At 35.2% G+C, this 24,240-nt stretch overlaps 1 protein-coding gene across 4 annotated transcripts in view; it reads left to right on the top strand.

Annotated features, from left to right (window-relative positions):
• Positions 1-24,240, top strand: part of GRIA1 (glutamate ionotropic receptor AMPA type subunit 1) — a 2,520,544-nt gene that overhangs the window by 2,342,104 nt on the left and 154,200 nt on the right. The window contains exon 14 of one of the 4 annotated variants that reach the window (XM_044069490.1): positions 14,945-15,059. The exons of 2 other annotated variants lie outside the window; for them this stretch is intronic. In XM_044069490.1, coding sequence (XP_043925425.1) covers positions 14,945-15,059 — 115 coding nt within the window. Of the gene's footprint in view, positions 1-12,123; positions 12,239-14,944; positions 15,060-24,240 lie in introns of all 4 variants that reach the window. One more of the 4 variants, XM_044069489.1, reaches the window with a different exon arrangement.

Genomic DNA, 24,240 nt, shown 5'->3' with positions numbered 1-24,240 from the left:
AATTAGACAGAGATTTTTCAAAACATACACATTTTGCTTACTTTTAAACTAAATACTAATGCATACTTGCTACACCACTATTTAATGTTGGTATCATCATGCCTTTATTTATGATCCAGGATGCATTCTAGCTAATTGTGATGCTGCCCAAGCAAAAAAAAAAAAAAAACTTAGAACAAGCCCATAAGACTCAGTGTGTCTTTTTTATGTCTGTATGTTGGAGACTCATGTTCTTTATTTCCTTATTTAGAAAGAAGAATTCCTTGCTTGGGATATTGTAGTAGTTTAATCGTGTAAGGGTCTTTCATTATCAAGTTTCATTTTCTAGGATCCATAATGGAGCAAAGTCTTGACATTTAATGTCAAATGTGTTTTTCTATCTAGCTGAGGCCTTTCTAAACAAATTCCTGTTTTGCATAATATAAAAAAGGTTTTGAACAGTGTCAATGGGAATTTTGTGTGTTAGGAGTGCATGTCTTTGGGGTCTCTGTCACCATATGGATTGTTTTATCTGCCTTTATTAATGGTTTACTTGAGAAATATGAGTATAACAACACTGTTCATAGAAAGACTGCATGTTCTAATCTGAAAATTTGTTTATCTTGCAGGCAGTTCTGATCTACTGTACAAATAATTTTTCCCCTGAATGATGTCTTTTTTAAATCGATTATTTATCACTGTTGTGCTTGCTTTGGTTCCCTGTAGACACTAAGGAAGATGTTCTTTGTAGTGTTGTTCTCTTCCTTGTGTATACCAATGCTCATAAAAGGGGTACACATTTACAGTTTACATCCTTGAAAATGCTGCTAAATATAACTGTTACCATGTGCCTTTATAAAATGTGGTCACTATTTATAAGGATAAGTGAGCCAGCTTGCTATAAATTGTGCATCAGTTTTGGTGGACTAAACTAAAGTAATGTTTGTTAAATACTTCTGCAGCAATACTTTTCCTTCATTAATTGAAACAGTAATTTTATATGAATAAACTATACCTCCCTATTAAATGTCATGTGGTTGTGGAATATTTATGCAGCTTGTTTTTATAACACAAGTTGTCCTAAAATACAAGTGTCACATGAATCAGAAATTCCTTTGTGGACAACTGTGGAAAATTAGTATGTCATTTGTATTACAATATGTAGACTAGACTGAGAAATCATTGAAATGTTTGTAGTTGGTATCAAATTTATCGCTTATACATATACAGGTTGTGTCATATGCTGTGTGACCAGTATGCACTGGTTGACATTTATCACTACTGTGATTGCATTAGAGACCACATGCAGACTATTCCAGTCATCTGTGGAATGATTCTAGTAGGGGATATTGGGCATGTTTAGCTAGTTGGGCCTTCTGGTGTTTAACAAGAAAGTAATGATACAAAGCTTAAAGGTAAAAAAAAAAATGCAATCAGTTGCAGGCTACTTACTTGTACCTTGATAGTTATATACTCTGACCTGAGATGGTCTCCAGGAATTCTGTTTTACCTGTTTTTTCCCTCAGTACATAGCTTGAGCGTTGAGTCATACCTCTCAACTGTCCCTGGTTTTGCATCATATTTTTGTCCTGATCTTCACAAAATATTAGATTTTCTGGTAGATTTTCTGGTTACTTACTGAGGAGTGTCAGTCAATAATACCACTCATTACAGTTTCATTCTTTTTATTGTTCAGAAAATGTATTTTGAGGCCAAACCTATTATTCTATTAAGTCTTCTTTTCCTGATTTTGAACCTTTCCCTTTTTTTTCCCATAATAAATCTTTATTGTTTTATTATTTTCAAACACAAATAAGAACAAAAATAACATATATTCACAAATCAAGCATTAACTAATATCACTAATAACCACACTCTATATACAATATTTACAAGAATGCTTCCATGTAATACAGTTAAATATAAAAAAGCATAAGAATAAATGCAAGTAATAGACAGTTGATTACTAAATTCTCTCCACACACATAAATAATTATTAATATTTCCAAGTTGAAAATACTATGCTAGTATAATATTAAAAATCTGTTCCCAAATTTTTGGATTATTAACATTTTTATTTTGTGGGTTTAATAGTAATTTATGAGCCAATATATGTTTTGTCGCTAGAACTCTAAAGTTCTGCCATAAAGTTTTAGATGGGTCTAACCAATTTAAAGCTATATAAAGCTTCATTAATAGAAAAATATTAATATATATAATAATTTGTGATTTAGGGATCTCTCTCAGGGGAATATGCAGAATCATAAATTTCCATGATAACGTTGTACTCTGGTAACCCACCTTTTGAAGTTGGATCTTAAGGGAATTCCAAAGTTTGAAAATACATTTACAACTCCAGAACATATGAAGAAGATCAGCTGGTTGATTCTTACAGTATGGACAAGTTGGTGAATTTTTGGGATTAAATTTATGCAGGGTAAGACGTGTATAATATGCATTGTTCTAAATCATCAACTGGGTATATATTAATTTTTGAAGAAAAGTAGATTTGATGGTCAAGTCAATTGCTTTTAACATATTACTTCTATCTGTCAGTAAGATTTTCTCTTCCCAGTAGTTTGATAACAAAAGTTTATCATGAAATTGAAATTGTTTAATTAATTGATTTGCTGTCGTGATATATTTAAGATCCTGTTGGAGAGCTTGCCACAACAAAGAGCATCTATTAATAGCCTCTTCTTCCGATTTAAAACTTTTAAAATAGCTTATAGTGAGTTCTGTAATTTGTCTCAGAATAACCAGATAATTTTTAGGTAAGTTAAGTTCTTGTCTTATTTGGTTGGCCGAACTGTCAAGATGTTTATATATATATCAATCAAAGTTAGATTAACTATCAATGGAAACTTGTTGAGATCAATTAGTTGATTATTCAATTTTAAATTAGGATTCTTATGAAAGGGTTGAAAAACCATCATATGTTGAACCAAATCTAATAAATGAAATAAATTATGTAAAGAGAGTATGTTCGTTTTGATGTGTTCAATAATCCCATAGAATTTCAATGTATCCTTACCTAAAAAAAGTATCACTTTAGGATTGATATTTACCTTTAGAATATATTTATAATTCAGAACTACCCAAGGTGGTGTCCACTTAGTATTATTTATATCATAATTGGCAATTCTTAAAATTCTATTAGAATTTACAATTAAATAATACATTTCAAAATTAGGTAATTCCAGTCCTCCTCTATTTTTTGGGGTCATTAATTTATCATAAGATATCCTGGTTTTCTTTGGTTCCCAAATGAATTTAGCTAATTCTTTATGAATCCATTTAAAAAACGACTTTGAAAGTAATAAATTGGCTGACCTAAAAATATACAGTTATCGTGGTAATATGTTCATTTTGATAATTGAAACTTTTGCTAATATTGGCAGTCGTAAATTTTTCCATCTCCCAAAATCAGAAATTATTTGTTCCCAGATTGCTTTAATATTATTATTATAAAAGTCTTTATTATCAGTAGAGAACTCAATACCTAGATATTTAATATTTTCTTTAAATGATACCTGTCCCACTAAGGGCAATAACGAAAAGGGTTTAGGTGTCTTTAAAGGGAAGATATTGTTTTTTTTAATTTTATAATTAGACACTTTTGAGAACTCATTAACAGCCTTCAATAATTTTTCAGTATCTGATAATGGAGATGCACAATAAATGCTAAGATCGTCAGCAAAAGCTGCCATTAATATTTTAGTTCCATAAATTATTGGGACATTATGATAAACATTTTGTTTAATATATAAAAACAATGGTTCAAGATAGATATTAAATAATAAAGGGGACAAAGGGCAACCCTGGCGTGTTCCAGTCTTAATCTGTATTCTTTTAGAGAAGTTTTTATTAATATACAATGTAGTATAGGGATTACTATATAATATTTGTAACATTTGGACAAACTCATGTGATATATTAAAATACGGTAAAAGATCAAACAAGAAATTTGTATCATCCCTATCAAAGGCTTTCTGGGCATCAATTATAAGGGCATAAATATTTAAATTATTTTGCTTAGCATGCTCTAACATAGTATGTAGTGTGAGTGTATTATCACTGGTTTGTCTACCTGTCATAAAACCAGTCTGTTCTTTAGAAATGATATGAGTCATGATTCTCTTCAGTCTAGATGCTATAATAGAGGTTAGAATTTTCATGTCTACATTTATTAATGATATCGGTCTATAATTATCCGGATTTTGAGGATCTGAATTGGCTTTATGTATAAAAATAGTTTTTGAGGCGTTAAGGTGTGGATCATTAATTTTATTCCTAATTATGTAGTTAAACACAACTGAAAGTATCTTACCGAAAATATCTGCACATTTTTTATAAAATTCCACTGTCAAGCCATCACTGGTGATTTATGTGATTTCATATGCTGAATTACATATACTATTTCTTCTTCAGATATCGGTTTAACCAAGTCATTTTGAATGTCCTCTCCTATTGTTGGAAACTTAATTGACCGTAGAAATTGTTCATAATTCCTGTTAGGGGTCATATCCTTTTGTCCAGCATAAATATTAGTGTATATTTTCTCAAAGATATTAAGAACCTCCTCAGTTTTAGAATATATTTTATTATTAAATTGTAATTCTGAAATCTGCACGATTGGTTTTGTTTGATTAATGATCCTAGCTAACACTCTCAATGGTGTTTGAGCATGACTGGCATACCTCACTAACGTCTTGTACTCTTGAAATGTTAATCTACTATTCTGAAGTAAAAAGAGATCCTTTTGACATTTAATCAGTTCCTTCTCTGTTTGCTCATTAAAATCTCTAATCAGTTCTTGATCAAGTAATTTAATTTTTATTTCTAAAGTTTGAATATCTTTGTTTAATATCTTTTTATAATAAGATGCTTTTTGCAAAAGTGTCCCTCTTATTTGAGCTTTAACTGTTGCCCATTCAATATCTGGGGCAAATTGTTGTTTCCCTAAACCAATCAATAAGTCTTTCAGGTACTTTGTAATTTCCAGTATTATATCCTCCTTATTCAATAGATTTGGATTAAGAGACCAATTATAACCTCTTTGTCTCAAAGTATCTTTTACCCCCTTAGTAAAACTCAATGAAATTTTAGAATGGTCTGATATATAACGGGCATGTACCATAACTGTAGATTCTAGATTGATCAATACTCTTGAAATCAATCAGGAAGAAATCAATTCTGGACCACATTTTATGACATGGGGAATAAAAGGTAAAATTGCTTGTACTATTATTGTTATTCAGATAGTGAAATGGATCATATAATTGAAAGTCTTCTTTAAGATCATTCAGTGCTAATAGAGCATGCTTGTTAAATGCTCTTTGTGGACAAGATCTATCCAACTTCGGATTCTGGTAGGTATTCCAATCACCTCCAACAATTACTTAATATCTATCAAATTGTGTTAAAATTGAATATAGTGATGCTATAAATAGTTGTTGGTCATTACAGGGAGCATATATATTTAAAAGTAAAATAGGTTTATCAAATAAGGTAGACGAAAGAATAACATAGCACCACCGTCCATTTTTATCTGTATTAGAATCTAATATCTTTTCCTTGTATTGATCTTTAATAATTATGGCTACCCCAGCACTATTTGAATTACCTTCAGATACTACTACTTCTCTAATCCATTTCTTTTTTTTAACATCACCCCATTGATCATTCATTAAATGCGTTTCTTGGAGTAGGATAAACCACGCCTTAGCCTGCAACAATACATGTAACACCAGTTTCCTCTTCTTCAAGTTCTGGAGCCCTTTAACGTTCCATGAATCTACTTCCCACATTTCAAAGATTCACTGTAAGATGAAAGTTTTGGAGGGAGAGCATGGAAATAACAAAAAACAGTAAATTCAAAACCATACATAATCTGGAAGCAATCCTTATATCCCGTCCTCAACCAGTGCATACCCACTCTAACCCCGGACCAGGAGATGAATAGGTCCTGTATAATATAAAATGACAAAGGGTTTAAAAGAAACAACAGATATAAAAACACCACAATGTAAAATTTCACACATGTATCACAATTAAGACCTATAAAACCTAACTTCACTACGACAAAGCCTAAACTAAACATTCCCTAACAAACACTGCCATAAACTACATCTCGTTGGTTAATTACTATTTAAACAAATCAAATTAAAAATGTAACAGTAGTACATGTAAAAAGAATAAAGTAAAAAAAATAATGCATTTTCAGTAGGTTATAATAATGCACTTTCACTATAATAATGCACTTTCAGTTGGATTAGCTATCTATACATAAACCACATGCATTAAAAGAGAGAAGAGAAAAAGAAAAAAAAAATACACACTAATATATAACCCTATATTAAAGCAAATAGACAGCAAATTTATTAATATCCTTTGTTATACATTCACCTTATACTAGTTTCATAATAAAGCAAGCTTCTAACTAAATAAAATAATGAAAATAACACAAAACATTAAAAACTATGCTGGCAGGTTAAATAAACATTGCTAAATCCCTGCACCCTCTCTAAATAATATAACTACAAAATGTTGACTGAAAGTTAATAAATGAAGTTCCTAACAAGTTTCTATGTGCTTAAATTACTATAGAACGGTGTTATTTAATGTTAAATAAGCAAGAGAGTGTTTAAAACAGTTCTCTTCAGTTTTCCAAACCAGGAAGTCCTGTAAAATGCTTGTGACGGGGGACCACTTTTGCAGACGGACTCCCGGAAGTGCCACAATGAAATCTACACCCTCATCAGCATTTTAAGCACTTCCTGTCTTCCTCCTCATTGAAAACAGTTCGTAGAAGCCATAAAATGTCAGGAAACAAGTGCAGGACATCAAGATAAGGAAAAGCAAACAGTTTTATTGCTCAGGAATAGGCCTAAGCTTCACAAATGCAAACAAAATATTACCCAGTCCTCGAAGCACAGTAAACATAGCAGCATGCCAGTCCTAGCAAAAGTTCAATTCAAGTCTCTGATACAGGTAAAGCCTTGAAAATGTTAAGAAACAGATTTCTTGCCTCATTTTTGGTGGAAACAGAATGTTTAGCCCCATCCACTGTGAATATAACCATATTAGGATATTTCATTTGAAACTTCATTTGTTTGTCAATAAGAAATTTGCAGTAAGGAGACAGAGACTGTCTAGCCTGTCTGATCTGTATAGGTAAATCCTGTGTCAGAGATATTTTATTGTTTTTCCACATAATATAGCATCCACCTTGTTTTGCAGTAATAAGTATTCTATTTACGTCTTGATAATTAAGCAGTTTAAAATACACAGGTCTAGGAAAATTAGATGCTTATACCTCTCTCAAAGCTCTGTGTGCTCTTTCCACGATGATTTGTTTCACAGTATCAGAATCATTTAAAAGCACTGCAAATATTTGTAGTATGGATGGAATCAGTTCATTATACTGAATGGATTCAGGAATCCCTCTGACAATGATATTGTTTCTCCTTGATCTTGCTTCTAGGTCTGTAAGCTTACTTTGTATAGCCTGCATATCCACATCATGCAGATTAGTTTTTTTTTCCAGTAAAACTAATTTGTCCTCAGTATCAGAAATTCGAGCCTCCGTCTTATCCATTCTTTCCAGCAACTGAGTACATGAAATTCCAAATGATTGTATTTGACAAGTCAGTTCTTTTAAAGCTTCTTGTATAGGCAGAAGTGCAGTTTTGATATCCTCCATATTTAAAGCTTGATCAGCTTTAGTTTTAGTCCCTAGTTTCTGTTATTCCTGTGCTTTAGTAATTTTTTGTCCTTTAGTAGTCACATCTTTTTCTGGTGATTGCAATTCCGATAATTTTGTTTTAGTCGTAGTTATATCCATGCTTTTGTCTTCTTTTGACATCTTATTGGAACATAAAAAGTTGCAATATAAAAAGCACACGGTTCCTTTGTGTATTCCTCTCTGCAGAGCTAGCTAATCTGTTGTAATCCAATGAAATATATTCCTTTTTTCTGTTTTTTTCTTCTTAATCCAGGATAAATAAGTGTAGTTAGAGTAAGTTTATCGAAGTTTTGATGTTGAAAACTTTGTAGTATCCACTCAGGGTTTTGATTTCCTCAGGTTAAATGGAGAGCTGCAGTTCAGCAATGTTCACAGAACGGCAGCCATCTTTGAATCCCCAAACCTTTTCCTTTTGACTTTGTCCTGAATTCTTGAACAAAGAACTTTAAAGGTACGCCTTCAGTCTGTCTTTTGTTGTTGGAATCATCATGTGTCATCACAGTGGACTTTGCCTAAAATAGTAAGGTATCATATTTAAGTATTCCCTACAGTTAAATGGATGCACATCCATATATATCACTTTAGTCTATCATATGTTGAATTCAACACTTCAGAATTATTTCTAAAAAAATCTTTACATACACCGTATAACATTTACCTAACTTTGGCCTCACTGCAACAAACAGCAATGTTATGGTTATCAGATGTGATATACAAATTACCTACTCCTGGTGACTGTCAGTATCTGTACTTTAATGCTGATGCTCTGTGACTTAAGGGCTTAGATACTGTTCTCTCCTCCCCCCAGAGCATCCAGTGTTGCCATTCTCTGAATCTTTTAAAGACTGCATCTTCTTAAACTCCTTAGTTGAGCCCTAAAATGGTCCCATTATACTACTTATGGTCCCATTATAATACTTAACAAAGGATATACCTCATGGTAAAAGTAATATTAGAAATAAATAATTGTGAAGTGATTCTGTGGCTCACCACAGTTATTTATTACACTGTAATAACTTTACGTAACCTAGATCATCATATGGAAGATTAAAAATTCACCCACGTTCTGCCCCCATAAGTCTAATAGACAGAGGCCAACAGTATATATTCACTAACTAATATACCCCCCCCCACTATAAACTTTTAGCAACCTCTTAACTAACATACCCCTCCAAATAGATGCCCATATTACATGTGGACACAATTAGGTTGAACTACATGGCTAGGCTTATAAAGGCTCTGGTAGTCATTAGCTTAGCAAAATCCTATGAACCTATAAATAAGATCACTTCCAAGGACAGATGAATCCTTATCTTTGTCAGAGACTTTCAGCTAGTCTTCTATTTTCATAGTAAGTTGGCTGTAGCTTATTACCTGAAAATCTTGATTGTATGCACTGTGTAGTTACTTGATATTACAATACGGTGCAGGTAAAAGACTTTAATGTGGTGTCCCTCACATTGCAGTGTTCACAGTATGCTTTGCACAGTGCTTCACTTGCCTGTGCCACTGGTGACTAGGAGATTATATGTAAACATCAGCTCATTATAACTGTAGTCCAAAGAGCTTGAATTATCTATGTTTATTGCCCTTAAATTCTTCATCTTTCAGGTAGATTAGTGCAGAGGATTAAGGCTGTGAGCTTTTCTCAGATTGAAACTGAGTCTCTAAGTGTCCATTTTCTTATTAAGTGACTTCTAGCAAGTCATTTAATCAGGCAATGCTACTGGGCTGCAAATGAAAGGAACCACTTGTACCTAGCAGGTTTGCCTGATTATCAAATAATAAAAGTAGAAGTCACAAGCTCTCATGTTTATAAAATCTCAGATTTTTTTGCTTTGAAAGAATAAAAGCACAGATGTATCCCAGTCAGAATAACCAGTTTAAAATCTTTGGCACAGGCTAGTACATGTCTGTCAGCAGCATATCCTTATGTCAGAAATACATGTCAACATTAGATTTTACCAGTGCCATCCATTAAAGTATCAGTATGTATGGATGCCATCATTATATCATTCTGCATATGGTCCAGTCAACATTCAGTCAGTCTGGCTGGGAATAAAACCCTTGATGGTGTCATGTTTATTTATGATCCAAAAAGAACTACACCTCACCTGTCCCAAAGTAAGGCTATGCCCGTGATCCCTGGCAATATGTACAGGTGACAGGATTCTGGAAATATGTTTAGTAGCTAATATGACCGGCAGCCAAATGGCAAAGGAACAGTGCAAAAGGTGATAGACTTGCTTCATAGCAGTAACAGTCATTGGCTAAGTATCTAACAAACATCAGTGCCATTATGCAACAAGAGGCATGCAACCCCATTCTATGCCAGAACCATTTGAAATACATATTTATGTATTGTCACTGCAAAGTTAAACTCATGAGCATACAGAATCATTGAAGCCTCAATTCCGGATGGAAAATCAAGAAACCCAAACAAATGTAGTCTACTCTATGGGGAAAGAGATCGTGTGGAACTATGTACCATCTGTGTTCTGTGTCATCACATGAACTGTTTCGAGATTTAAAGGTATCAGTATGGTATAGTGCAAATCCCTTGCCTAAATGTTTTGTTGCTAGTTACAAGCTATTTCCATGTTTGTAGAGTACCATGACATAGTTTTGGAGACAGAAATGGCTGGAAGGTGCTTGTTACACCAGGGCTGCACACAGTGCCCTTGGGTTGCTTTGATCCATACAGTTCCTCACTGTCATCTACTATTGACCACTTTCTGTCACCAAGACTGCTTTGTATTGCTGGCCATGTGCACAGAAGTGTGTATTAGCTGAGTGGAATGTAGTTTACAGTTTGGTCTGATTCTGTATCCTTGTGTCTGTTGGAGCGTCTTCTATTACACTTACCAGAACTCCATCGGATAAAGCATGTATCCCAGTGGTTGCTGTATGATGGCCATAGCAAGCAAGAACAATGGATGGGGATGTGTAAAGCTGTGCATCTCTAAATCTATAGCTGCATTGTATGTGTTATTCTATATGTGATGAATGGTCTGAATGCACTGTTGTATCTTTTTAGCACATGCCCTTTTGTAAATTATCTTAGTGTGCTACTCTTGGGTCCTCCTGAGTACTTTCTGATTCCACTGTTCTCTACAGTTTATTTTACTGTAAAACTCTGTCACATTATGATGTAACCTTTATAAAACTGTCCTGGTTATGAAGTGTTCATAGATGATGAAGACAGACAATACCTAGTTTCAGATTACATGAATATGTGTGTACCTGTTGAAAATCTTACAGCTATTGTTAGTAATAGACAACTGAAATTTATATACCGTGTTTATGTACTATAAACTAAACATGGTATATAAATGCAGAAAATATTCTAATTGTATTAGTACACAACAGAATAATTTATGTATTTGGTAAGTCATTGCATTTACACACCTGGCAGAACTTTTTTGTATCATTCACGTTGACAGTGCTGTGGGATGTCTGACCTCTGTATGTCATAGTACTGAGTCACAGGTACAGTTAAGCTTAGTCTGTAATAGTGAGAAAGTGTTACCAAAGTGTAGACGTTTTAACTATAACGTAAAGAAACTCTCCTTTGCTTGATGACCCAAGTGCAGTGGTTTCATACTGAGGTAAATGGAACCTTAGTTAAACAGATCAGCAAACAAAGTGGTACCATATTTCTACTAAGCTTTATCAAAATGAGTTAAAGTAGAAACACTGTGATTTTCAGACTAGTTACTTCAATCAACTAAACACCATGGACTTCAATTTTTTCTGTCTGTAAGGTAAGCATTCATCCTACCAGAGATAACATTATTTTTGGCTGCCAAGACTGAATCAGCATTATCAGTTTTACTGTATGCTATGATATTATTGCTGTCTGATGTAAGTGCTCAGCTGTTCATTTCTGAGAATGATGCTTATGATGAAAATGCTCACACAAATGATATTCTGGTGAGAGAAGGCACAGTGTCCTTAACACTTTCAGATTTAAGTTGGTTAACTATCTCTTTCTCCTAGTGGCAGATGAACAGGGATGCCAAGTACTGAAATTAATGTTTGATTCACAGTATTTTCTTTGTTTGTGATATGAAATACTTTCATTCAGGTATAAAATGAATATAAATGTTCTGCATACCGATTACAGGTCTTGCATGTGATGTGCAGGAATGGTAATGTGACTCCTCAAACACATGACATTTTTTATCTAAAAAATCACATGACAGTTGTACTGAATGTAATATGTAATGCTTGTAAATCAGTTTATTGTTATATAAAATATTTTATCCTAGAATTGACTGTTATATTTGATATGGTCATACCCTGGCTCACCCATTCTTACAACTGATTATTTTGCCAAAAGAAATATGTGTTTTGAACTCGTTACTTAACGAGTCTTGTATTTTATCATTTTAAAGAAACCCTGTAAACCTGGCAGTGTTAAAACTGAACGAGCAGGGGCTCTTGGACAAATTGAAAAACAAATGGTGGTACGACAAGGGCGAGTGCGGCAGTGCGGGAGGTGATTCCAAGGTCAGCCCCAGTAAGAAAAATCTAGCGGGTAATAACAGCATGGATGGTAACCAGCAAATGTATTCCTAACCACCTGAGTTTATAGCAAATGATAACTTGCTTAGTGGTGATTTCTGAATAGCCACACAACACTTTGACATTCAAGACTGGAAATGTCAGATTTGTCATTTTATAATGAAGTAAAGCACTGTTTAAATGGTATTTGTTACTATTTGGAAATAATGACAGAATAATTTTAGGCACATGCAGTACAGCATAAAGAAAGAGTAGTGTCAATTTCAAGGCTATATTTGTTATGGGAAATGTATGCCAAATGTTCAAATCCATTGCGCACATCTTAAAAAAATGTTTCGAGAAAATTCATTATTTTTCCCAGCTGTTTCTTAATAGTTACTAGATCTGTAAAGCAATAATGACATAAAGTGATCATTCCAAAGGTAACTTTTTTTTCTGAAATCAAAATCTATTTAATAGGATCAACTTTTAGTTACACTTTTTCTGCAAATGAGAGGAGCATCTGCATACAATTTCAGAGAGCAAGCTCAAAGAAGCTTTTGGGGAGAAAGGATTACAGTGAAGAGAAAATGAGCAATCAAAAGAGGAATACATTTCAAGAATTTATTTTCTCCCACAATTATGTCTTTTACGCTCTTCAGTAATGTCAATAATCACCTTCTTCTCATGAACCGTGAGCCATCCATAGTGCTTTTCTGTTTCCTTTTAGTATAAAGATGCATTCTATTCTATTATTTGCCCTAAAGATATACTGAGTGTATTTCAGTTAGAAAGACCACCTGCAAGAACCAGTTTTGTTCATATAGCTTTAATAGTTGGTTAGTGCAAATGCCCTAAAATAACTACTAACATGCTAGGAGCAACATTTGAACAATATAATAAAATAGTACTTTTTTGCTTTTACGTATAATCTGTCTGAGTTTATCCATTGTTTCTATGGATGCTTTATACAGTGTACTTCTGCATGAATAGTTGCATATAAATAGTCAAAAACTTGGAAGTATAATGTAAACCCACCTAATACACTTGTAATCAGTGCTCCGATCTTGCATCCCCATAAAGAAGACCCTGTATCCCTTCCTCAAATGCTATAGTATATACAACAACCCAGAAGCTGTAGTACTTGAATAAAGTGTATCATATTCATACATGAGTGCTTGCATGATACATCCTATTGCTATAATTAAAGCCTAAGAATTGTTTGAATGTGTGAGGTTTTCAGTTTAAGAATTCCGTTCACTAGAGCCTGTTTCTTTTTCCAGCCTGAAGTTATAATTATCTGTTATTAAATCACACTCTTTTGCTCACAAATAAATCTGCAATGTCACAGCAACTGTATTATGAACCCTGACTACTGGTAAAATGTAACCGACTAATGAAACTTTTTTTTTTTTTTTCATAACTCAGTCTAATCTTGTGGTCTGGCTGTTTAGGGTGAGCCACTGCTAACTTTAGATAAGCTGTGCATCTCATTTCTCTCTTCTGACTTGGGGAAGGGGGGTTTATCACTGTTTAAATTTTGCATGAGTTACCCTTCACTGGATAGGTTCCTTCTTTCCAACAAAAAGGCCTTCTCAGTCTGTAGGCATTGTAACTCCCTTGGTTAGAAACCCAGGTAGATCTGCTTTGCAGGCATGGTCTAAAACTTGATAATTTGGGGGACTGGAGCACCCTACCTCCATGGTGATCCACTCACCTGAAGCTCCAGCACTCCCACTAAAGTGGCCTTATGCCTCCTTCCATTTCCAGTTCTTACCAAGTAGTAGTCAACATGTCCCTTGCAAGAATGTCCCCACTTTTACCCTCCCCCTTAGAGAGCTAGAAACAGGCTTAGCACCCACACCCTCATATTAGGTCATCCAGAGCCAGGTGATTAGCCAAACCTAGGACAAACAGCTCATATGCATAGCCTCATCCATTTATGCCAGAGTGGACTGAGCACAAGTGTTTTGATTTAACATGATTTTCCTTAATTGGAAGGAGAGCACAGCTTCTGGTATGTAGGTCAAGGTGCTCTTTGTTTACAAATGACTCTTCTTTTTTATGAGGTTCTTTTGACCGTATACATCTAATTTATGTTTAAATACTGATAGAACAATTATAGTCAGAAAAATAAGTGTTTCATTAGAACAGACATGAAATAAATGTAATTGGCAATACTATTAAATAAATGGTGCTCTAAACCTTTATTAGGCATAAAGTATTTGCAATGAGTTATCCACCAGAGACTAACAGGAATTTAAGTATGGAATTTGAAATTTGGTGACCATAATGAATGTCAGCCTTGACGTAATACTGCTTTTTCTTTCACACTAAAGTGTAATCCATCTGGAATGTACTGTAGGGTCTTTTATTCAATTACCCAGTGTTTTTATTATTTTAAACAAATAAGAAACAAACTGTTCTGACTTTGATTGACATATTAAGGATACAGAGCATATTTGCCATCTTGTCTGCTGTTATGGCTTAGGATCTTGCTACCACCAGGTGGTTTGACTTGCTGGTTACTTGAAGTGATATAGTAATGCACATCTTGCTATGCTGAAGAGAAAGGCAGGGGGCCAGATGGAGTATTAATGCATATCACTTTGTCAAATCTGAACTTGTCAAATGCATTTTATTGAATGAACTGTATGTTGAATAACATAACATAACATTGATAATGTTATTTATGTTATTTCCTTGGTGAAGAACTCCAGTAAACCTAGCGGTATTGAAACTCAGTGAGCAAGGCATCTTAGACAAGCTGAAAAACAAATGGTGGTACGATAAAGGGGAATGTGGAAGCAAGGACTCCGGAAATAAGGTTAGTCCCATATGGAGGGCTTGAGTCCCATATCCCACAGCAGCCAATGAAACCAAGAATTTCTGAAAGAGTCACAGACCATGACAACTATGTGTAGAGTCACTAGATGTTTTTGTCTGTTTCCTCCCATAATATTAACTCTTTCATCCTTCGTTTGCATGCAGTCATGTTCATATACATGATCAAATCATGATTTTACCTGACAACATAAGCAGATTAGAAACACATTGCTTATATTAAGAAAACGCATCACAGGTCCATTTGATGGAGGCATATTTTGCAAATGAATACATGGATTTTAGCACCCATTTTGCATAAACATTAGGGACTAACATTCAGCATTATTATATTTAATAATTTCACAATTTAGAGCAAATGGAATTTTCAGCTTTGACCATGTTATAGCAATAACCAATGACTAGGGTGTGTGCCACTGTAAGATGTATACATATGTGCAATTTATTTAATCCTATAGTTAGATTTCTTATAGGAATATGCCTGAGGATATACCATACATTAGGAAGAAGCATCTTTTTCAAGGAACTGATCTTACAAGACTATAGTGATTGTAGGAGGTTCCAAGTTTTGACTGAAACAAAATAGAAAATTATGATTTGGACTCCCTTGATGACCAAATTCTTGTATGTTCAAGAAATGGATGTCCGTGCATTCTGCCTGAGTGTCAAGTGTTTTACATCTTTGAAAGCTGTAAAATACTTAATGCTGACATACATGTCTTTGCTGACAAACCAAAAACCAAACCAAACAAATGAAAAACTTCAGTGGAGATCCAGAACTCTGAAGAAGTCTTTACCTAGACAAAAGCACTAAACTGCTATCACTTTCTATTTTTGCTGCTTGTGGATTTTAATCAATCGTTTGGTGATATTTCTTGTCTGTTGGTGCTGGGTTTTTTGGCACCTGGATCTCCACTCAAGTTTTTCATACATGTCTTTGCAGTTCATGGAGCTATAGCTAGTCAGTGTACTACAACGGAGAGAGCAGAAAAAACTGTAGAAGAGTTAAGCGTGTTATAGCTTTCAAAGCCATTACATGATTAATGCTGCCTTACATAAAGTGATCCAAAGTGACGTGTGTCTAATTCAGTCATAGGTTTAAATGTTGTGCCAAAACACTTCATGTGTGTCTGTGAATGTGTGCATTTGTTTGTGTACATGAGTGAGAGTGTGTGTGTGTGTGTGTGTGTGTGTGTGTGTGTGTGTGTGTGTGTGTGTGTGTGTGTGTGTGTGTGTGTGTGTGTGTGTGTGTGCGTGTGCGTGCACGTGTGTTTGGTATGTGCCAGCATGAAGTATATTACAGCATTTAAAGTTGTCTGACCTTTCCAGCACTGTTCTATGATGGTCTGTTTTTATGCTCTGGAACAAGACTAGAAAAATAACAGTTCATAAAGGTGCTTAACTTTGTCTTCGTCCTGAATTTGGAATGTAATTGTGACCCTGCATGTGTTCCATATCTCCATGTACTGCATATCAGATTCTTGTTACAGGGTCACATGATTAAAACATCAAAACACATTTCAGTGAGGTGAGAGCATCAAACATCTTAAGCACTGAAAGCCAACATCAGTGAATCTCACCACATCAAATAACAATAGCTGGCTAACAGCTATGATGTTAGCATCTTACTTGTTACTTTTGATATCTATAACATGATGGGAGTAAATATACATGCGTATATATTTATATATATATTTTTTTTCCAGTTTATGCACAGCTGTTGGCCAACTGTTGCTATTTGATGTGGTGAGATTTGCTGATGTTGAATTTCAGAGTTTAAGATATTCAGTGCTCTTACCTGAAGTGAGGTTTGATGCTTTAATTGTTTATTCATATTACATGTATCCCTGCATATTATATGCCATGGTAGCTTATTTGTAATCTATAGAATGAACTTTGCTTTTTGTGGCACCACTGTCTCTAGATGTTTGGGGTTGAAGAAAGAAGATTGCAAAGAGTGAGTGTTTTGCAAATACCTTGTTTGTTGATTGAATGTTAATATTTGTTTTATCCATACTTGCAGTCAAATCAGAGATCCACTGAAAATATGTCAGCTGCTCTTAATGCTAGCTCTTTCTGTCATGGGATGGCTTAAAAACACATGACAGTTATTAGAAGACACCTAGACCATATCATCCTTTTTCTCTTACCATCTTAGACTGAGACCTGAAATGCTTCCACTGTAGTCAGTGGCTTTGGAGCAGTACAAAAAGTACGAGTGGCAATGCATACCCTTGTCTGGTAACTCTTTCTAGAAAGAAAGCATCAGAAAGTCACTGAATAGTGAATACCTCCTCAAAGATGAACGGTATAGGGCCTGAAGAGCTATAATCAGACCTGCCATAATGGTATACAAAGGTAGCATCTTCCACACACACACACATATATATATATATATATATATATATATATATATATATATATATATATATATAAATGTTTTTTTGTTTTTGTTTGAGGAGTCAAATGCCTTGTGAAAACCACTGAAGGAATTAGATAATCTGAATTCTCCTTTAAACTAGGCTTCCTGAATGCTGTGGCTATGGCTCTGTCATGGTCAGCTCTTGGTCTGCTCTGGCCGAAGATAATCTAGTTTCTTATTCTATGTTACACTGCTCAGTATCACTCTTAAAAATATAATGGCCTCTATACCTTTAACAATCTGCCCATAAATTTGAGGTCTCTTCCTGTACTTCTCTGATTTTGATAGTGCAGTTATTAATGCGTTCATGGTCAGATATGACTTTTTGGAAAACGAACAACACCAACTGGATAATCCAAATGTGAAACCAAGGAACGATGTAAAACAAAGCTTTATTCCAAAATTTTAGACAAACTGTACCACACAAACAGGAAAAAACAGAAATAAACTGCTAAAACTCAAAAACATGGTTTTGAGTTTTAGCAGTTTATTTCTGGTTTTTCCTGTTTGCGTGGTACAGTTTGTCTAAAATTTTGGAATAAAGTTTTGTTTTACATCATTCCTTGGTTTCAGATATGGCTTTTTCCCCAATACTGATGGAGCTAAGCAACCCTTGTGGAGTTGTAGAACTGCCAAACATTGCTGCTATATTTCCACTGGGACACAATCCATAGCTCATGTTTTGTCCATGCATAACCTTTAATGTCTCAGCTAGTTTGTCAAGGACTAATTTGCCTGCAAGCTTAGCAGCTTCCTTCTCTTGTAGTCTTGAGTTGGGTATAAATAGACTTGTAAAAATTGCTGACAGTATCATGACGTGATTAAACCGGTAACTGTTAGTAATTCTGAGACTCTTTAAAGCAAGTCCCAGAACACAGAATGAATGTGCAAAAATGTGGGCTCACATATACTAAGTCTGGAATCACTCTATCATAGACGTTTCTGTTTCCTCGAAGGTATGACAATTTTTGACAATATCGATACAGATACAGATATAGATATAAGTAGAAGATGTGTTTGGGATGCATCCACCCACAATTAGGGGTGGAGGGGAGGTATGCCCTCCAGTAAAGAAAAAAAAACTTTAAATGATAACTACAATTGCCAAGATTCACTTATCCTCTTTTCTCCTGTATTTTCATTTTTTTTTTGTTTTTACGTAATTCTAGCTGTTACAGTTTGTACACAGCTTATAGGGTCGCTGTCTCCAGCATTCCATGTGGCTATTCTAACTTTTAGTCAGGCAAGGAGCTGTCATTAATAAGGTGAAACCTTTCTTGATCTTTCCTGGGAGTCTGCAAGAATGGGCCACACACACTGACATATGAACCAGTGCAAGCTATTGTTGTGAAACAACTGTGACTCCTGCACAGATTATACAGGTAAATGACTGCAAACTCAACTATTAAAGAAGAGAGTAAAAAGTTAAAAATGACCTATTTTCGAGTTGCATTTTCTACTTATATTTTTGCATCTAAGCCTGATATAGCCTTACAAATTACTGATAATTTCAGAAAAAATGAATTATTAACCTACAAAAATTAATATTTCTGGAAGTTAAGCTATTTCCTTTGATGTAAGTTGCCTTATTGTTTTAACTTCCTTTCAGCACTACAGAGACTGTTATGGAATATAATTCCATGTGGTCAGTGGCAGCTGGTGACTTCAAATTAAAGGAGGGCTGCAGGAGACAGTTGAATGGGTGGGGCCAATTGTAAGGGGTGTGGCCAACTAGAAATGGGTGGGGCTATGCTCAAAACCACAACAACTGGAACTTTAATTAAATACGCTGCCCTGGGGGCCAAACAGTCATTACGAGAGTCCAATCAAGACAAAATGAAGTGTAGAAAAAAAAATATTTCAATGCATTGGCTACATGACAACTTACTTAATATCTAGATGGAAACAAGTTGTGAGGCATGAAAACATAAATTACTTTTTAAATACATTACTGGAATACCAGTCAAAATCAAGTATAAAAAAACAAGCAGCACTCAACTCAAACCACTACTCCTTGCACTGCAGTTCTAATTATAATTTATATTCAGCTTTATAAAATTACTAAGTAACATGCTGAAAGTAGCAATCTCTGTGATACCCCCACTTGTAAAAATGTTTCTTATCCAAAAAAGACCTGCTGCCTGACACAACTATCTACTTGTTTCATGGGGAAGACATGATCAAAGTAAAAAATGAACAGCAAACAAAAAACAAGCTCAAGATAAATTGCTTAAAGGATTCCTGCACAAGTTATGGACTACACATAATAGATTGGCATTCTGTTTAGTTTATGGGTAAAGCCTGCAAAGATGACTGCAAGTCTCCAACAAATGTAATGAGCTTCTGAAAATACTGTAATCCTGTCCTTTTATTACAAATACTGTCATATGCATTTCAATACCCAAGGCTTATACATTATCTGGTTATGTAAATATTCTCTGCATGGTAACAACAAAAAGGCTTTCAATGCTGGTAATTCTTTAACAGTTGTTGTGTCTTTCGGCTTTTCCCGGTTAGGGGTCACCACAGTGGAACTCCGGTCCACTAATGATTGTCAGTAGATTTTTACTTGCCAGCTCTGATGCACAGCCTTCAACGAAGGTACGCCCATTCACGCATGTCTCCACACAGAAGACGCTTCAGCTGAGAATCGAACAGGACAATGTCTTACTGTGAGGCGACAACGCTACCGCAGCACCACCACCGCAGTGTGTAATTCTTTAACAGTATGCTTATTAAAGCTTACTTGCATCTTACAATCTCCAACAAGCTTACCTGATGGTCATTAAATCATTGCTACTTAAACAGAGCAACAGGGCACTGTGACAGCATGCATTTCCTGAATAATAAGAAGCATAAATCAACAGTATAAAAATATGACAGAAAACCAGAACATTCTGCAAAATCAAGGACAGATGAAAAGCCATGGTCATACTTGTGGTCTACCTTGGATAGGGGAATACTCTGCACACTTGCACTGCATAACTGCTCCTTGCCTTCCTTGGACACATCCAGAGCCACTACAATGGGGAGTGGGGTGCAACAAGTATGTCACAATTTGAAATGTCTCTGGCTGATGGTGATGGCTCTGACACTCATACCTCTCAACTTCAGAGCACAAAATCTGGACAAAGCCATACATAGAACTAGAAGTGGGACACAGGCCCAAAAATAAGGACAATTTTTAAATATTGCTCTTTTTATCTTAGATAATAGAACAATAGTAGGTCTTGCATTAGTACGAATTTTCTGAAGGGTATGAAATCTGAAACTCAAATGTCTGCCATTATTTTCTAACCAATCTTTAATGACTTGCCACTAATTTGCCAGAAAACCACAATTTTATGAAAAACAGACCAAACATGCGATGCAAAAATATAAAGTTGCCACACAATACAGCTGGGAACATGTCAAAAAAGGGACACCTTTTTAATATTAACACTGTTAACTTGAGCAACTAACAAAATAAGAGCATCTACATGCATTTCTGAAATAAAAGTAGTCTATAACTCTAATCATTACAGTTATATATAATTGTAAACCCTCCACGTTTTCTTCCAAAATTGCCATTTTGAGGAGGGATTACTATGGGAGAGCAACATTTTGAGTCAAAATTGGGGACAATTGAGAGGTTTGGATATTCCTAATTCTACAAAGCGATTTGCACGTACCTCTCAACCTCTTAATGCAGAAAATCTGGACAAGGCCAAATATATTGGGGGAACATACAGACACTACTAAAAATTGCTCTTGTATAAACTTAAGACAGTTGATAGAATAACAGGTCTTGCATTAGCAGTTGATAGAATAACAGGTCTTGCATTAGCATGCATTTTTCTGAAGGTTATGACATCTGAAACTCAATGTCTGTCACTTAGTGACTTCATTCCTAAATGATTTGCTAGAAAACCACAAATTTTGTGAGGAACATACCAAAAATAAGAAGCAAATATCTATTCATTCTACAAAAAATATGGACAACTGAGAGGTATAGTTCAACCGGGGCTGTCTGAGTTTGCTACCCTTCCCTTCTCACACAATCATGGTTGAATGGAGCCTCCCCCCTGCAGCCATTCCAATGTCCCATTCCTTGGTTATTTTGCCCCATTTACCATAAACGCTATAATGTGCATACTGCTTTACTTCTGCGATGATTTAGATTTCATTTGAAAGTTTTATTTTGCATTTTACAGCACAAACCCTAATAAATATCTGTTAAACAAAACAATGCAGTCTCGCAATGAAAATAGACTTAGCATTTATTTATTTATTTTATTTATTTATTTAACATTTGTTGACCGGGCTAGTCTAGCTGGATATATGTCCATTTTCAGTAGAGGCCCAGGGAGAAAAGCTCCAAAAGAACAGACAAAATTTAAAAACAAATTACAGTTACAAAGCATTTAACTTCAGTAACAGATACATTAAAGTTTAGATAAGATAAAAATATAGATAAAATACCACATTCCTTATTTTCAGGTTTGAATCTTTTTTTTTTAATTAATTAGCATTAAAACTTCTCTGCCCTTGAAACTCACATGCTTTGAAACAGCATTGAAATCCACATTCAAAGAAAATACATTTTGCCAGTGGCAGATAAAGATTAACTGTGGGCTGTTTTCAAAATCATAGGCCCCTTGAACATGAAACATACATATGCTCTTTGATACACCTTCCTGACTGTATTACATTATATTCCTTGTACAATACAGTACAGTAGTTAGAGGGCATTTTAAATGTATTGTTTTGAACATTTTTCCAGTAAACAATGAAACAAAACTCATGCACCAATGACAAAACTGCCCAATTCAGAACATTTCCATCATAAAAAGTCTACTCATCCTTCTATAGTCCACCAGTATCAGTAAATATGCACACTCTCTGAAGTAGTAAAATCCACATTAAAGAAATCTATAACTAATAAAGAGGTTGCTGCTAGCAAACAACTTTATATGTCTTTGTTTCATCTACAAATAAAGTGCCTGCTACCCTTGAAGAATAAATTGCCTATGTTGCATGCATTAAAAAAATGATAAGCTAGTAATACCACAATTAGGAATGGATGGCAAACTGATAACAGGTTCATAGTTACAAGGTATCTTTGCCAAAAAGGACCGCAGCATCCACCCCCCTTTACAACACAGTACAGTATCAGCAATGCATCTACCTACTGCAGGAGTAGAACCCACAGCCTTCTGCATCAAAAGCAAGTACACTACCTGTTGTGCTATTAACAATGCAAGCAGACTTAGTATAAGCAGCACTAAACTTTTGTTCCCCTGCAGCTCTCAGCTCCTTGTAAAATCTACTCGACACTCAGCTGTATCTCTGAACTTTGCAGCACAAGAAATCTGGAAAAAGCCAAAATTTATTGGGGGGGGGACAAAATGCCAAAAACCAGGGACACATTTTAAACATTGTTTGTATAATGTTGGAAAGTTGCTAGAATAAAATGCTGTGTTACCACCATACATTTCACTGCCACGTATTGAACCCAGGGGACCCTGTGCAAAACAGTCAGAGAAACATACCACTATGCCAAATCAACTGAAACAGAGGAAGACAAACTTAAATGGCTACCATTTAGTGAATTCAGTTCTCACCATAGCTGTCAACCTCTTAGCAAAAAACACCTGAAAAAAGCCAATAATGTGGGAATATAGCTGCCAAACATATTCAGTGAATTCAGTTCTCACCATAGGTCTCAACCTCTTAGCAAAAAACATGTGAACAAAGCCAGTAATGGGGGGAATACAGCCCCCAAACATTCAGTGAATTCATTCAGTTCTCACCATAGCTCTCAACCTTAGCACAAAATACCTAGATGAGACCAATAATGGGGGAATACAGTCCCAAAAATATGGGCAAATTTAAAATATCCATGTTACAAACTTAGACAATTGCTAGAATAAAAGGTTTTGTTTTACCATGTACTTTCTGAAGAATATGAAGTCTGAAATTCCAATGCCTGTTATTTTTAAACATTTGTTAACCAGAAAACTAATCTGACTTGGAACAAAACAAAGCCAATTTTCAGCAGAGCAGGGAGAAACACTCCAGACACATCTTTGTAAGGGATGGGGGGACATGCAGATTCCACACAGAAGGCACCCCAGCCAAAAATCAAACCAGAGAACCTGTAGCTGTCAGGCAACAATGCTACCAGTGCAACACTGCACTACAAACCTTTGCAAGGAAAAATGAAGATACAGAAACCACAGATTTTATGAGGAACAGAACAAATATGAGGCAAAAATCTGCATTTTTTTTTACAAATAGTGGTGGGTAGGTAATTCAGGTCCTTGCCACCTGCATCCAAGGTACAGGGCTCAAGCCTAAGTATCTCTACCCACCACTATGTGTTACCAGGGGCATTACACACACACACACACACACACACACACACACACACACACACACACACACACACACACACACCTGATTGAAGCAGCAAACCTCAAAACCCACGTTAGACTTCAATGCTTACCTGCAAGAACTAACTTACCTCTCTTCTGATTGGTCCTGCCTGTGGATCAAGCAGTCTGGAGCCCCTCTGTTCTGTGCGGTCGTCTACCGCACAGATTGCTGGGCATCTGCGGGGCAGTCCGAGTGTGTCTGCACATGTGCGGAAAACTCCGGTACTCGTTAAAAAAAAAAAAAAATTTTTTTCATTTTATGTTTCACTGTTATTATTTATTTTGTTTCTAGGTGGTAGGGCTGCAGTCCAATAGCACGATCCGCC

Source organism: Protopterus annectens, chromosome 4.part0, assembly GCF_019279795.1.
Source record: "Protopterus annectens isolate FY-2018-M chromosome 4.part0, PAN1.0, whole genome shotgun sequence".
NCBI classification, from domain to species: domain Eukaryota; kingdom Metazoa; phylum Chordata; order Ceratodontiformes; family Protopteridae; genus Protopterus; species Protopterus annectens.
This window is presented reverse-complemented; position numbering and strand designations above follow the sequence as displayed.